Genomic DNA, 15737 nt, shown 5'->3' on the forward strand with positions numbered 1-15737 from the left:
TCTTGTGGTAATACTAATTGAATGAGAGGTCTAATACAGGATGGAAGATTGATAGCTGAGAGTCGTTCAGTGCTTCACAAGGACAAATTAAACTAGTTACACAAACGAGCATTCGATATCATCTGAGATATAAATGTCCCTTTATTTTTCGAGGAGTTTCACTCATTATTAACATAGATCGTCTTCCTACAATGATATCCGTTTCTCCGATTGTGCCGTCTGATGGCTGCTTGAATCTGACTGTGACTTTAGATCCAACCCATAAGCAAGGTCAATATCTTATTTGCAGCATCACCGTGCCGAAAGATTGCTAAATACTCTTGCCTCTCCTATCTTCTCAACCTGGAAACACCTCATTAGTGCATCTCAGGCGGTAATATTAGAATATCCCGAACTCCTCTTTTACTCACGTGCTATTAAGGGAAAAGATATGAACAGCAATTTGAGCTCAGAAAGCCCATCAGAGGCTTCGCCCCTTCTTGAAGATCGTAATCATTACGATACACCGAGGAATATCGAAAACCAACAAGTATCCGACGATGATACTCCCAAAGCACTATACAGTGACAAGAACTTGCATCTCCTCATCGCAGCTGTCGGAATTGGTGTATGGAGTATCCCCAAGACCCTTACACACGTAACGGACTTATGCTCACAAAACCTACAAGGTCTACCTCGCTGCTGCCGATCAACTTCTAACAGTTGCAACTTATGCCAAAATTGGTAACGAACTAAATGCTTTGAACAATACCAGTTGGATCGCTACTGCGTGAGTCACAGAGTACGGCAGATGTATAGGCCCCGACTAATACTCGATCAGATACTTCCTAACCCTGACGAGTTCCCAACCTCTCTACGGTAAGCTGAGCGACATATTTGGCCGTAAACCATGCCTACTCTTTGCCTATATCGTCTTTTCTCTGGGATGTCTGGGCTGTGGTCTTGCCCAGGACATGGCTCAACTCTGTGCTGCGCGAGCCGTGGCAGGTATCGGAGGAGGAGGTATGAACTCTGTGGTCGCCATCCTTCTGAGTGATCTCGTACCGCTAAAGGATCGTGGTGTGTGGCAAGGCAAGATCAGTATTCTCTTCTTCGCTGGGACTGCTACTGGAGCTCCCCTTGGAGGAATTTTAGCTGATTCAGTCGGCTGGCGATGGTGAGTATTGCGTATCATTTGAGCTAGACACATCTAATCGCTTTCTTTAGGTCGTTTCTTGGTCAAGTCCCGTTGTGCTTCCTTGCTTTCATAGCCGTCTACCTCGTCCTCGATCTTCCACCTGTTGAACACGACCACTGGTTTGCCAAGGTTCGCAAGATTGACTTTCTCGGCGCTTTCGCTCTCGTGGCAGCTGTAGTTGCTCTCCTCCTTGGTCTAGATTCTGGCTCTAACCTTGGATGGTCACATATTATAACCGTCGTCGCTCTATCTTCAACACCAATTCTGTTTGCCTTGTTTCTTTTGATCGAAATCAATGTGGCTTCTCATCCATTTGCGCCCGGTCACATAATTTTCGATCGCGGCTTATTCGCCTGCTATGGGGTGGGTTACTTCTCAGGGGCAGGACAGACATCAACTTTTTTCTTTCTACCTCTCATCTTCCAAGCTGTTCAGGGTCTAGGTGCTACTCAGAGCGGTTCTTTGCTTGTCCCAGGCATGATTGCAGGTGTCGCAGGTTCGATTCTGGGTGGATGGATCATTAAAAGAACAGAAAGGTTCTACGCCATAACGTTGTCGGCTTACGCCCTCGTTCTTGTTTCAATTATCCCCCTGGGATTATTCGCCTGGCTCCGTTCAACCGTTGGAGAGACCATTGGCCTTACTATTATGTCATTCGGAGCTGGTTGTGGTATGGGAAAAAAGCAATTCTTACTAATCTCTGAGATCCTACTTGCTAATAGCCTTTAGCTTTCGTCACAACGCTTATTGGCCTCCTCGCAAATGCTGCAGCCGAAGACACTGCTGTCGTTGTAGCATGCTCGTATCTCTTCCGATCCCTTGGGGCTAGCATAGGCATCAGCACTGGATCTGCTGTACTTCAGCAAGTTCTTCGAATACAGCTGGCAGCTCGGCTCCCCGATGGGGAAGAAGCACGTAATATCGAGGAGAAAGTCCGCCAGAGTCTTGATTATATCAAAGAACTGCCGCCTCATTTGGCTAATCAGGTTCGGTCAAGTTACCAAATCGCGGGGATTGCATCACTTGCCTTGAGTTCCATTTACCTTGTGGCGTCGTTTTTGTTGGCGTTCTGGATTAAGGAGAAACCTCTGAGGAGATAGACGACACTAGATCGGTATCGAGCATACATGAGCTTGCTTCGGGAGTTGAGTTCAAACGTGAGTCACTTTTATAGTGTTAGAAAGAAGGATGGAATAAGAGAGCCTGGATTATTTTAACACCCTGTTATAATAGAGAGATCATATGCGGTTGCTCTCTAGTCAATTTCAGATACAAAATGGCACGCACATGGAAATATCAGATGCTGCGGAGTGGCAGATGGACAGGAACTCATGCTTACTGGCAGTTACTATGAGATTGGAGTTACCAACTTAGGTATTTTTCTATCTTCTCGTTTTCTGTAAATATTGTCATTTTCTTCCCTCTTCCTTTTTCGTCTTGTTTCCTTACTTTAATATCCCCTACTTGTACTAGCCCAATATGCTTGTCGCCGCAAAATGAAACTTGCTGTTCAAGTAAGTGACTAAATCACCATTAAAGCTTTATCATTAATACTTGCTTCTATTATCCCTGAGGGCTTTTACAATGACATCTCACCATTCACTGGTGGTTATAAGGGAGACTTGAAGTTAACTGCTTTAGCGTAACTGTAACAACGATCGATAGTCCATCACTCATATCTCCGCCCAGTATATGTTGGGTCGAATGTGCCAAGCTCTGATAGGCTTCGGCAATAGTCATATGCCCTCGGGTAGCTCGAGATACACCATGGAAATATCCCCTCTTCAATTCATCTTGCGCTAACTTATCAATCCCGCCTAATGCAAGGTACACCCGTGGACCCCGCACTCATCGGCCGATCATTCTCCACCTCGGGCACTTGCTGTACCATCTCAGCGAGATCTAACCAAATACGAGAGACAAAGAATGGGAATCACAGGCTTAGTTTTTCTTATCCTTTAACTAACGAGACTATGAGAGGCTAGAACTGTCCTCTTGTATATTGTCTATTAGGATTATAATTGCTGAAATGACGTTTTTACAAGAAATGCTGGAAGGCATATCATGCCTAGAGGCATCCCTGCCCGTTCTTTACGTTATAACGCTCCACTGTCAAAAGTATCTTCTCGTTATACCTCTGCTTGTGCACATCCTCCCTCAAGTGGTTCATCCTTAGTTTAATGAAGCTCGCCTAAGTGCGTATATTCAAAAGAGACAATGGTCTAAGCCCTGCGAACATGACTATCCTCATGCGTTTGATCTGTGAGGAATCGCACATTGTGGAAAGGAGAGATGGATAAGGTTTTGAGAGTCGTGGTGAAATACTGATCTGTGTATCGGCTTGATGTATCGTTGTTTGTGTTGTCAAATGGAACTTGTAATCCTTCTTGGCCGTGAAATTTGAAAGGTTCTTTGCGCTGAAGGCTCAACGAAATGTGCTTCGATAGTCAACGAGAGATATTAGATGATGCCGGTTGAGCTCCCAGACAGTATCAGATGACTTTCAGCAATCATTACAGACAAAGAAGACATGGTGTCGAGGAAGTTAGTGCGCCGTCAGAGGCCCTCTATCAGAAACCGTGAAAAACCGTACAGGATAAGAAGTCTTTAGTAGGTCTTGAGTATAGCCTATGCGATGACAAAACAGTTCAGAAGCTTCATAGAGTTTTTAGTATAAGAGAGTCCAAAGAAACTTACAAGGGGCCTATAAGGTGCATAGAGACAGTCCATGAAGAATCATTGACATCTGGCTCGACGAGAGCTTGCTATCTTCGAGCGGTAACCGAGAAACTAAGACACTTTTAATCTAAGGCAGTGGAAAGCCATAAGAGCCAAGTTCTTATCTACCATGAACTGGACACTCATACAAGGGTGAGCCGAGAATACAAAGATCTGGTTGTATGTTTCACCGGGACATTCCAGAAAGTGACCCTTAAAAGCCCCTTGTGTACCTAACATAAGAACTACAAGTTAGACACATCAATTTGAGATTGATGAAGAAAGACAGGGCGTCAAATATGCACGTTCTCCCATCCGCAATGATAACTTAATTGGAATGACTGAAATCCTGAAACAAGCCAAATGATAAAGAGAATCACAATGATGTTGCTTAAGTACCGGTCTTGCACAAATCAAGGCCTATTTTCGAGTCGCCGCATGATGGCATACACGAGACTAAGCAAATGAGAGTTCTCGAATGTGGTATCTTACTTCAACTCCCTTGATGTTGTCATGCTTGAGACCAAGACTGAGCTGATATAGGAGCTTTCTGAACGATAATTCTGGAAGTAAAGGATATCAAATTTATGAGAATCACCTTTTCCTGCAGCTCGAGATGTGATTAGTTGTATATATAGTGCCTGGCTATCATCTCGTTCTAAACTAGAGGCACGCTTCATGAAACTGCCCAGCTTTGCTGCTTCGAAGGGACGATCAGACACGGATTTTAGAGCCTAGGTCATATACAAGCCAGCGGACACTCATCACGGCATAGATCTTGTTTCCAAGTGTTGTTGACTTCCATCTGGATAAGAAGCCAGCAAGTTTTATCTATAAAAAGCTTGTCTACATTTGACCACACATTCTCAAATGGCTAATTGTTTACACGAATGGATTGATTGAATCTATCATGATATATCCTAGAAATAAATGCCCTATTAAGAAAAAGGATTTTGTCTTCTTTTTTCTGTCTTTTTTTCCCCCCTCTTACTTTTAACCTTATAAGAGATTATCTAGCTTTTTAGCTTTAGATTAATAACTTAAACATTAAGACCTCTATAGCTAGCTGTTATATTAATGGTCATAAATCAGATAAGGTTTATCTGCCTCAATGATGCAATTGCTGCCTTAATTAAGTAGTATAAATACCATTTACCTCTTCAGCAGCTGGGTCAACCTTCTTCCTTCAACCTACCCAAAAGACACGCTTTATCCATCCATCGCACTTAAGAAAAAGGATAACCAAGAGCTTCGGTCTCAATTATTGAGAAGACTATTCATTCAGAGTCAAATTGTGAAACAAATATTTGCATCTATCATTGTCGAATATCACGAAACACTCAGCCTTCAATGCTGCTCAAACCCCCCTGAAACGCCAATTCTCCTGTGGGTATATACAGTCGTAGAGATGGGAACCAAATAGTCTTCTTCTCGTGTAAGTCTCATGAGACTCTCTTTATCAATGAATCACTCTCATTCCCTCCCCTTGTCACTGTTCGCGCTGCCACCTGGGTTCCGACAGGTCGGCTTCTTGTGGAACAACTTGGCCATCAATGCTCTCGCGAGGAGTGTTGCCCAAAAGAGCCTCACGATCCTTCTTTTCCTTTTCTGTCTTGGATTCCTTGCCCGCTGTCGTATCATCGTCCTCTTCTGGTACAGCTACGAGCCCTCGGTCGCTCGTCCAGCTCGCTGCTCGACCGCTACTGGCGCCCCTTGGGCGAGTTGGTGTAAGTGTTGCTCCAGAGTCTTGAGCCTCGCCTTGAGCTCCAGCGTAACTGAAGTCTCCACTGCCAATGCGTTCTTTCGTGACGGAGCCGCGACGTGCTACATAATCGTCGAATTGAGTGTCGCGCTTGTGTGAATAGACGCTTGGTGTTCGCTGGACGGTGCCCATCTCAACAGATTCACGCTTGGAGATAATGCTAGCTCGTGAAGATGTTGAAGAAAAGCGCTTGTCGGTAGACTGTCGAGCATATGAAGTATCACGCTCAAGGTCGTCGTTGAAGCCATAAGGTTTGACGTTGATAGGGTGTGTATAATCGTCGTAAGCAGAAAGGCGACGGTATCTTCGCACGGAGTAGAAAACCAGGACGAGTGAGGTGATGCTAAAGTAGCGCCAGTCAGTACAACTTGTGTTTAAGTTGGGTATGAGGAACTTACATAAAAGCACAGTCTAACCCAAGAGCGACAAGGGAGTAGTGCTTGTCGTGTTTCTCAGTGTAGACAACTATATCAAGCACGAGAGTGGCGATTGCGCAGGTCAACTTTATGACGTGTGTAAAGAGCATGGTCCACGGAGTCAAGGCCTCTGCGAAGTATTTGGCAATTTCAACGAAACTGCATAGAGATGCGACGAACCATAGAGCTACGTTTGTAGCCTCCCACCTATTCACGGTCAGTAAAACTGCTGTATCGGATCAGACGTTGGTTTTTCTTTGAACTTACACAATCTCGATTGTAGGATCGTCGTTCTTCTTGTCATTGTCCTTATTCACCTTCATGCTGTCGCCCAATCTGTAGGCGAAAAGTCCCATCATAGACATAGACAAGCCTAGCTGAAGAACCCAGGTCGGGATCATAACCATCGGGCGCCATTTCGCCCGATCGAATTGTGCCTGAGCACGATGGTTTCCATTGATGAGCATCGTCAGGGTGTCTTATTCTTCGTGTTCTTGCGCTGCAGTGATGTCTGTTGGAACCAAAGCTCAGCAGTTGGCTCGACAGAGTAATTATCCGACCCTTCCAGAGTATTCCTGCTCAATAGTGATTGGTAATGGTTGATCGTTTCTCATACAGAAGTTCTGTTGTCATCAACGTGTAATCGTGAGAATGCTCTTCTGGTCGCCGTCGGCCAGCGTGCGTTGTGTTCTTAGAGCATCTAGGTTGCTTAGCCGTTAAAGGATCATTCAGGCGTCAGTAAACATCCATCTTCCGAAGGGGTCAGCCTCTTATTTATTAAGTGAACAACCTCTTCGGCGGGCAATGCCGCCTACAGCTGTCTAGTCTCCCATGTCCCCGCAACTCAACTCAGCCCTCTTCGATATTCATGGCGCCAGGTCAGGGATAATGAGCCACCGCCTCCACTATTGTGCAGTTTACACTGGGGTTGCTCAACTGGAATTGGGCTTAGTGCTGATGGAGGGCTGCGGCTGAGAGTGCTGTTGTAGAGCTTTGCTGACAGAGTGAGAACGGTGACAGCTCAGAGGTCGAGGGACTTTGCGACCCCCAAATCAGGGCACGTAATTTGTTGGATTAGCAGGGTGAATAAAGAGGGCTCAGTGGTTTCGGACTCTTTGCGAGTTGATTATCGGGGGTTTGTTCACAAAGCCGCAGTCGACAATTTAGTTTGGGCGGAAATGGACAGTCTCAGACTCAACTCAGCTGGGCTTATCAGCCTCAAGCCATCAAAACGGGCGAACAGCTGTTGCTCATAAACTGCCTGGCTACTAACTGGCCTAGTCAAAACTCAACGGCCCCTAGGGCATTATTTTGATGAAAGGATCTGTTCCATATTGGCGCCATGGTTAAGCGCGAGGCTGCGCAGCACCCCTAGGGCTTGAGAAAGAGGCATTTTTGTCACTCATCTCATCTCATCAGGTCCAGGTTCTCCAAAACGGCAAGGCTGACTTTGGGTTTCATCGGCGGGAAAAGCCAAGCTAATTGGGATGAACAACTCCACTCGTTCAGCCCTGTAAATAGAAACGTGAGAAGAGTTTGGCAAAAGACGGTCTAACGACTAACAACTAATGACCACGATCGATCTTGCTAAAACGTCAGAAGGAATCAACTGTTGAAGCCCACTTAGAGCAATGCCTCATCTGCACAATGGCATTCAGGCGTCAGGGTTTGAGAAGCAGAGCAGAGAGTGGCGGTAGCTCTAAGGTGCGACGAGTGGGGGCCGAAAGGAAGACAAGAGGTTGGTCTGCTGTGCTGTATATGGATTGTTATTTGTCGGTCAACAAAGAACGGAACGGAGTTGAACTATCTCCGCTGCTTAGACTAGTCCGTTGCCCGCAGGTGTGAGATCATGGGTTGCCGAGAATAGAATCCTTTCTCAGTTGATGTCGTCAAAATCTAGGAATATCACCTTGGCTACCCACGTTTTGAAACTGCGCCTCGATCCTCTACCAACAATATGGTTTCTTCTGGTAATTGGGGAATGATGAAAAACAGGACCAGACACAGTTTCGGCTTTTTGGCCACCAAGTCACTGACCAACTAAACGCCCATCCAACCTATGACATCTTACAGTAGTGACATAGTGGCTGCGCCAAGTTTTCAAGGGTCCGCAAGGTTAATCGCGGTGGTCGATGACACCTAGAATGCGAGTCACGGCATAGGTTCAGCTTGATAGAGGTTGACTCTGAACAGATTAGTGACCGAAGCTCATTATCTGTTTCCAGGCATCGGCATCGTCTTCCCAGCTGGTGAAACACAAGAGCCCTACGCTTCACAAATTGGCAAACCCTTGACTACTGTCTTCAACCTCCAAGCATGAAATATTTCAACCATTTAGGTATCCATTGCGGGCTATCATGGCCCCCACCTAGTATCCATCGAACAGACTATGACAGGATAGCTCGCATTGAACCCCCTCGCACTGGTGACTTGTCTGATGCTGACAGCTCTCACGAGCAAGGACCGTGGTAGCGAAATTGGAGAATGTAAACAGAATACCTGGGAAGGATCCTCTCGTTAATGACATTTCACATGATCAAACTCGAATGTCAAAGCCGGCTGGGCAAAACCCCCTCGGGATGACTGCGTCTAAGAGCATGCACTTTAAAAAGGACCATGATGATGATTATAATTATGATTCCACAAAAGGCCCAGCCTTACGACGCGAGCGGTGCTCCCAGTTCTCGCACCTTATCTCCTATTCTGTACAAGCCAAGTCCAAGCACTGCAATTATTGTTGTCTTTTGTCTATTCCTCAGCCCCCGGACTTCTGCTGCGAAGAGGCACCCATCCGTGACTTCATTATGGGTTCCATGCAGTTTCTCTAATTATTTCTTCTGCTGCTGCTTCTCCTGAGAAACCGCGCGTCTCTTGCGAGAGATGTGTCGCTTCCTCTGGGCGAGGTCTCTCTTCTTCTGCTCGAGATCTCGCTTCTTAGCTGGCTGGACGACCCCGGCTGTGTTGAATGGCACGACGGTTCCATCTGCGTTTGTCATGGCCGGAACATTGACATCGACTCGACGGACTGATGATAGTCAGCCAACACCAATCTTTCTTGGACAGGCGATCATCTACTTACCGAGTGAGGCTGAAGAAGCCGAGACGAGGGCGATCAAGGTGAAGATAGAGAAACGCATCTTGACTAAGTATGAGTTGTAAATGGGCTTTGGTGGTAACAATAATTAAGATGTCGGCCTGCGACTAGAAGAGACTTGAAAGAGAGTAGTGAAGAGTGGTAAACAACGACTAATGTGGGATGCACAGCATGAGGACTTCTACACTTGACGAGAAAGAACAGGACTACTTATACAACAGCATACATCTTCTCATTGCTATGAGCTTGCGTAAGTGTTTATGGGGTTGCAGAACTCGAGACGGTTCCGAGACGTGTTTGAGAACTTCTGCCAAGGGAGTCAACCGTAGATCTGCTCGGAACTTTGAAGAAGCGTGCACGTAAATAGAGCCGTAGCCTGGCAACGATGTCAGATTCCGTTTGAATATTACATCTCAATCGGCATTTGAGTTGAATCATCATCACAGCTCCATATTCGTAGCTGAAACAACATCCGGAGTCTGTAACTCTGGGGTGACGATCAAACCAGCGGCACTTGACCATCCGGTAACAAGGTGATACTCGGATCGGTATCAGGTTACAAGCGACACCTTGCCAAGTTCCCTAATGGCAAAAAAGGGTATGTTGCTTCAGATCTCGTTAACTTTATCTCTTTTTACTGATTAATATTTCATCCCTGCTTATCCCCGCCATGATGCTGCTTAGGCGGTTACTTCTAGCGGGACTGCCGCGGATCGTGGGGGGATCCAATGCAGGCGCATAGCTTGCACTTCCAAGATAGAAAGAAGCCTTTAGAAAGCTTAAGCTTCATTTGGTAGCTCAGGCTTTACAGATTCGATTTGTATAGAGGGAAGTCCAGCTCTAGCGTCCCGAACCCCTCCTCATGGCATTGTTGGTCGAATTGTATTGGTCGTTTAGCTTTCTTGATTACTGCGCCGAGTCAAGCTCAGCCAGGTCCCACTGAACCATCAACGGAACTACCCCTCCATCTGATGCATCTCTCCATTTCAAGGTCACTTCGCTCGCCAACCTCTCCTCTCTACTCTACGCTTCTTACTCTTCCACGTTCCGTTCGATTACCTCTGCGTCTGACATTATCGTATCGTTCATGCTGTTGTTGGGAGGCATACTCACTCACCGCTTCTACTCCCTTCTCTCTTCGCAATCGCTTTATCTCATAAGTCTCCTGACCTCTCTCTCAGCAGCTCTTACGTCCACTCTACACCCGATGGCTACCAGAGATCACTGCCTACTATGTTTTGAGGCGCTGGAAGCTCATCTCACCCATCGAAAGGCTCTGACTTTGGAAGAGATTCAGGGATCCTCAGCCCCTACGTCAGACTCAGAGCCTGTTGCTCCAAAGACCCTTGACGATCCCAGTCTTCGACATCTGGTGATCCCTGACGCCAGCGCTTCGTCTTCTTCCTCTTCGACCTCGCTCGGTGCTTCCACACCTGCCACGAGCACCTCTTCCCTCCCTATCCCCCCAACATCCGCCCCGCTGTTCGTGACATGGAATACTATGGAGGATGGCGAACCCGTACTGCGCGGCTGCATCGGCACATTTGAAGCTCAAGATCTAGCTGAGGGTATCCCGGAATACGCCCTTATCTCTGCCCTCCAAGACACCCGCTTCTCTCCAATCAGAAAGTCCGAATTACCTACACTCCAAGTCGCAGTTACACTCCTGACCGATTTTGAAGAAGTGGATGACATATTCAACTGGGAAATTGGCGTTCACGGCATCCGACTTTCATTCTACGATCGTGGCCGCCGTTATGGCTCGACCTACCTCCCAGACATAGCCGCCGAGCAGGGGTGGACTAAAGAAGAAACACTTTTCAGTCTCATCCGCAAGGCGGGGTGGACTGGTAGTCGAGGACGCTGGAAAGACTTGGACCTCAAGGTCACACGCTACCAGGGCAAGAAAACTACTCTGGAGTACGCTGATTATAAGAAGTGGATTGATGCGGCGTGAGGGAGTGGCTAGAGGGTAAGAAGACGCTTCTAGACATAGAGGCCCGGCGTTTATGGCAATGCAGGCATGATTATCGGTGATACATTTTCTCTTATATTTGCTCAAGAGGCAGAGCTGGGTTTGTAAGCATTCACATCTAACAGGCAGCTACAGACAATAAACCTCATGATTGATTTTTACTTGCAGGCTTGGGGTGGCTATTGGCAACGCGTCTGTTGGTTTGGTGCACTTTCCGAGACTATGGAAAGTCACGATTTATAGCCTCCTCGTCATTTACGATGATTCTTGCTTCCAGAGCGTATACTGACCATAGCCGACGATCCTTTTCTGAAAGGCAAACTAGGCACTATCACTAGATATCCTACATGGGAGAGCATCAACCGGCTCAGCATCTGGTTTCGTTAAGACTCGTCTCCAGGCCAGTGCCCTGATAGCGCCAAGTTTACGGACAGAATTTAACAGTGCACCAAGCAGCAAAAAAAGTGGTCAAGGTAATATAGTATCATCAGTCCCAGCGGTGTTAGAACCAAGACAACAACGCGCAGACATAACTCCATGATGTCACATGATGGAGACATCCTTTCCCCCAGAACAAACGCGTCCTCTGTAAAACGATAAAGAAAATGAAAGTTCAAGCCCTTCGCCCAAGACGCCGAGATATCCCTGGTATATAATGATTTTGAAGCCTTTTGAAATATTCCTCCCAACAAGCCCACACAAACTCTCCCAGCATTTTGCTTATCGTTCTCTCACAATGCCCTTGCCCGGCTTCACCAACATCGCAGGCTCTTCCAAAAGCCGTTATCCTTCTTCCCTCCCACTCTGTCGCCTTGGAGATTCGGTCCTCGCACTCCAACCGCGCGCTTCTCGGTGTCGCTATCAGTCGGAAGAGGCGTCAGCGGCTTCGTCATACCGCGGGCATTAAACTCTGCTCCATCGGGACCTGTATCAGCAAGTCGTCGAGCCTCTACCACACGGCGCACAACCAATGCAAACGTCTCTTCGATGTTGACTTCCAGCCGTGCACTCGTCTCCATAAATCCACACCCGCGCTTTCGAGCCCATTCAAGACCTTGAGCTGCAGGGACTTGTCTGCTCTCTTGCAGATCGCACTTGTTGCCAGCAACGAGCTTGACAGGCGGGATGGTGCGGGAGCGTGTATCGTGACCGGAGCGCAGACCAGCACGGCGTGCGCGGTCAGCGTTATCTAGACGGGTTTCTGCCTCCATATCGATAAGTTCGTTAAAATGCTGCAGGGCGTCTAGGGAATCTTTGGATGTGATATCGTAGACGAGGAGGAAAGCATCGGCGCCAAGGTTCGAGGAAGCCCACATGCCGCGGTACTCCTCCTGGCCAGCTGTGTCGGTAAGGGATAGGTGATAAGTAACACCATCGATGCGGCGCGTCACGCTGTACGAGTCCTCGATAGTCGGGTCATAGTCTGAAGTCCATTGCGAGCGAACTAAGCGTAGTGTAATGGAGGACTTTCCGCATCCGCCGTCGCCGCAGATGGTGATGGATATAGGAACAGGTGTCTGTGTTGGAGCCGTCATGTCGGGGGTTGCGCTGTAATCGTTTATGAAGCCAAAGTGAGCGTTAAAGGAAAAGAAGATGCTTATAGTGTGCTTGGACTGGTGGTAACCCAGCTCGAGCTGTTGGGCGATCACAATAGGCACCGAAACGCGCCGCTTGTGGATCGGATGACAGGTAATTCTAGAATAATTCTAGGCGCGATCGCGTTGCCAAGGCCTATTGGTGTAGTGGAGTTATATTGAGGCTTAGTAGCTTTGGGTTGTACTGTTGGAGCAGAATTCTATTGTCCTTCGAGTCGAGTCAAGTATGATATCGTTTCGATCGTTGTAGTCGTGTCTCGTCGCAATCGGGTGCAAGCAAAGTGTGTGCGTGAGCGTATGTGTGTGTATTATAATATGAAAGTGATGATCGATGCTGTAACGTAACGTAATGCAATGTGGTGTGATGTGACGCTTCTTGGGGGTCCGAGTTTCTGGCCAGATAATGATAATGTGTAATGCTGAGTGAGGGCTCAGCCGGCAGTTCCCTTTGGGTGAGTGAGTGAATGAAAGAGGGGCCTTTTTTTTGGTTCTGAGACAGCCGAGTCCAGGGTGAGAAATATGACGAATTGGTGGTGAGTTGGATGGTAGATGATAGTCTGGAGAGAAACAAGTGCTGCTCCCTTTTGTCGTCCCTTGGAAGCCTGGTTTGCTCGTCTTGTTCTTAGTTGCTTCCTCTAAAGTTAATGGAAAGTTGTCTGCTACGATAACCAGGTTATAGGGCTGTATAGTCGGCGAAAGGAATGACAGGATAGAGGAAACAAAGGGAAGTGAAAAGTGAAAGTGAAGAGAAAAGTTTGCTTTTTTCCCACGTCTCTTGTCTTTTGCTTTTTCCTCTCAAAAGATACCAACCATGGCCGGCTGCCCCTTGTTCGTGGTGCGGAAAAACGGCTGAAGGTGCCGTGTTGAGTTGAGCTCTTAGTTCGTGCGATACGGGCTACTAAGAGCTGGAAACCTGGGCTCAGAGCTGGATAGCGCCCGGGGGGACGGGGCAGATGGGGCAGATGGGGCAGGACAGGGATGAAGACGTTTGTGGCGTTGGCCGGCGCAGGGGTAAAAAAAGGTAAAGATGCATAAAAATGTGTTGGTTTTGGGCATCAGCAAGTAATTTGATGTGATGAACATTGGGCACTGGTTTGATCTTATGCTGCACACATCCTTTTCACATGCAAGGTACGAAACGGTTTATGGTCTGCATATAGCGACTGAAGGGTGAACGTCACAGTTTTTATCATCCATCCAAACAGTTCCATTATCACGACTGCCACCAGCACACCATCGCGAGTACACCATCATCCCGGAAAGCTGGTTGGTATGCTTGCGCAATGTGACAAGACATCAAAATTAGGGCCGTTCAGTTCTTCACTCCGCGTTGGTCTCGGAGCTCGATCCCCTTCTATCAACCCAACGCGTCAGCCAGCTTGTAGGCGAGCTACTTGATCATCCAATGAATGTTGCAGCTGTCAATAAGCTTTTGAATAAAATCAGTAGCCAAGCACAAGGTTAGGCTTGGTCAGATCCCAACGGCGAAAATGTGGGGAGACATGAAAACGGGGAGACGGGTTTATGGCCCAGAACTTAAGGAGAAAGCTGATGAAGTCTGAAGGAGGGAACGGGGGCGGACGATTGATCAACAGAGAGATTTCCGAGCTCGGAATTTTTCAAACTTGCAGATGCAGATGCAAGTGACAAGAGGTCAGGTCAAAGCTCAAGCCCATCACAGCCAAGAGTGGGAACTAATGATCATGGGAATCAGAATAAGCATGCGCAATGCAGACGACAACTGATGAGTTAGTTGCCACTCCGTCCGTTATCGGTCTTGCAGACTTGCTTGGTGTTGCTCAACCTCCCGTTTCCCTCAGATCAGATTGGAAGCCTACCTTAGTATAAGCGATGTGACAGTGATAGTAGAAACCTTGCCAGATGAGATTCTGGCCTGCCTTTTTGGTCTTCACTCTTCAGTTTCTACCGTGTTTCTGAAAGCACAGTCACAGTCACAATCTCATCCCTCCCCCACCCACTGGTGAACTCAACAGACTTCTCGTTTCATGACAAGGTTTAGCTTCTCCTCCGTCGCCCGTAAATTGACTTCCGCGCACGGACAAGACTGTGTTCTGAGTATGTACGGATATCCGTACTTATCATTAAAATCAGGCGGAAAGACTAGCTTGATTGTGTTTTGTAAAGGCATGGTCGAATCCTACCCTTGGAGCCTGAAGGGCTCAAGCCATTGTTCGAGTCCTATCTTGGCCACCCGTTGTTAGACAATGTCTTTCTTTTGTCAAGGCAAATGTAACAAGTTAGTACATTCATTCCCCCGGCCTGGTCCAGATACAGCTTCACAGTTAGACTGCAGTGGTTCATTTGGTGGGTTACTTCGATCAAAGAATCGTGCCCTCCTGATCTCTATGTTTAAGACATGGATCTGAGACTTTATTCTCTTTCTTAGACCGATTGTCTCATATGAAAAGGGCAGCTAGCATTAATCCCCTATACACGATGACGCGATCACCGAAAGCGAATTAAAAAGTCTGATAAGGTTATTGCCAAGGTCAAGGTCAAGCAAGATGAAGTCGAAAAAAAAAGAGATTGAGCAAGGATCGAGTTAGGACCAGCTCGTTTCAGTTGAGCTGACAATAAACCCAGCTACAGCCTCAAGGCAAGGCTTTGCAAGCGAGAACGAGGAACGAGAAACAATTGAAACTTTTTGTCGTTACCGGTTTCCCCCCTCTTCGTCTATCTTATCGTCAACTGTTAGCCAGTTAAAGATGGCCTGAAACGTATAAACCGTGCCTATTCAAGCCTCGGTTGTTGGTATTTAGGATTTCGCCGTTCAATAATGAAGTTCTGACATGTTCGGGAAAGACTCGGTTGATCGGACGGGAAATCCCTCGTAGAAATAATCACAAGTCACGAGACATTGAGCCATTGCCGCCTTCAATGATGTGTCTCCATCTCAAAGTTCTTAGATGACTAGCTAGTTTTTCTCTCTTCTCCTATTGTGCCTCATTTCTCAATTTTCTAGGCCTCTATTGCATATCT

General features: G+C 47.1%; 5 protein-coding genes across 5 annotated transcripts; 2 read left to right on the forward strand and 3 right to left on the reverse strand.

Annotated features, from left to right (window-relative positions):
* Positions 1-430: 430 nt before the first annotated feature.
* Positions 431-2277, forward strand: BKA55DRAFT_684331 (major facilitator superfamily domain-containing protein; the record flags this gene model as incomplete). Its single annotated transcript, XM_046198626.1, has 5 exons — positions 431-607; positions 669-769; positions 821-1156; positions 1207-1847; positions 1907-2277. The coding sequence occupies 5 exons, from the start codon at positions 431-433 to the stop codon at positions 2275-2277; spliced, it is 1626 nt and encodes a 541-aa protein (XP_046054886.1).
* Positions 2278-5001: 2724 nt separating this feature from the next.
* On the reverse strand, positions 5002-6361 carry BKA55DRAFT_554251 (uncharacterized protein). The gene is made up of 2 exons (XM_046191579.1): positions 6056-6361; positions 5002-6000 (listed from the first exon to the last, which is right to left on the reverse strand). The coding sequence occupies exons 1-2, from the start codon at positions 6181-6183 to the stop codon at positions 5385-5387; spliced, it is 744 nt and encodes a 247-aa protein (XP_046054887.1). The 5' UTR covers positions 6184-6361; the 3' UTR covers positions 5002-5384.
* A 2540-nt stretch (positions 6362-8901) lies between these two features.
* BKA55DRAFT_684333 (uncharacterized protein) lies at positions 8902-9210 on the reverse strand (the record flags this gene model as incomplete). The annotated part of the gene is made up of 2 exons (XM_046198627.1): positions 8902-9098; positions 9153-9210. 2 exons carry the CDS (start codon positions 9208-9210, stop codon positions 8902-8904), a joined length of 255 nt encoding a protein of 84 aa, XP_046054888.1.
* Positions 9211-10374: 1164 nt separating this feature from the next.
* Positions 10375-11124, forward strand: BKA55DRAFT_500573 (AMMECR1 domain-containing protein; the record flags this gene model as incomplete). Its single annotated transcript, XM_046186760.1, has 1 exon — positions 10375-11124. One exon carries the CDS (start codon positions 10375-10377, stop codon positions 11122-11124), a length of 750 nt encoding a protein of 249 aa, XP_046054889.1.
* Positions 11125-11894: 770 nt separating this feature from the next.
* BKA55DRAFT_589545 (P-loop containing nucleoside triphosphate hydrolase protein) lies at positions 11895-12677 on the reverse strand (the record flags this gene model as incomplete). Its single annotated transcript, XM_046194952.1, has 1 exon — positions 11895-12677. One exon carries the CDS (start codon positions 12675-12677, stop codon positions 11895-11897), a length of 783 nt encoding a protein of 260 aa, XP_046054890.1.
* Positions 12678-15737: the final 3060 nt, after the last annotated feature.

The sequence above is a fragment of the Fusarium redolens genome (assembly GCF_020744475.1).
Source record: "Fusarium redolens strain MPI-CAGE-AT-0023 chromosome Unknown BKA55scaffold_2, whole genome shotgun sequence".
NCBI classification, from domain to species: domain Eukaryota; kingdom Fungi; phylum Ascomycota; class Sordariomycetes; order Hypocreales; family Nectriaceae; genus Fusarium; species Fusarium redolens.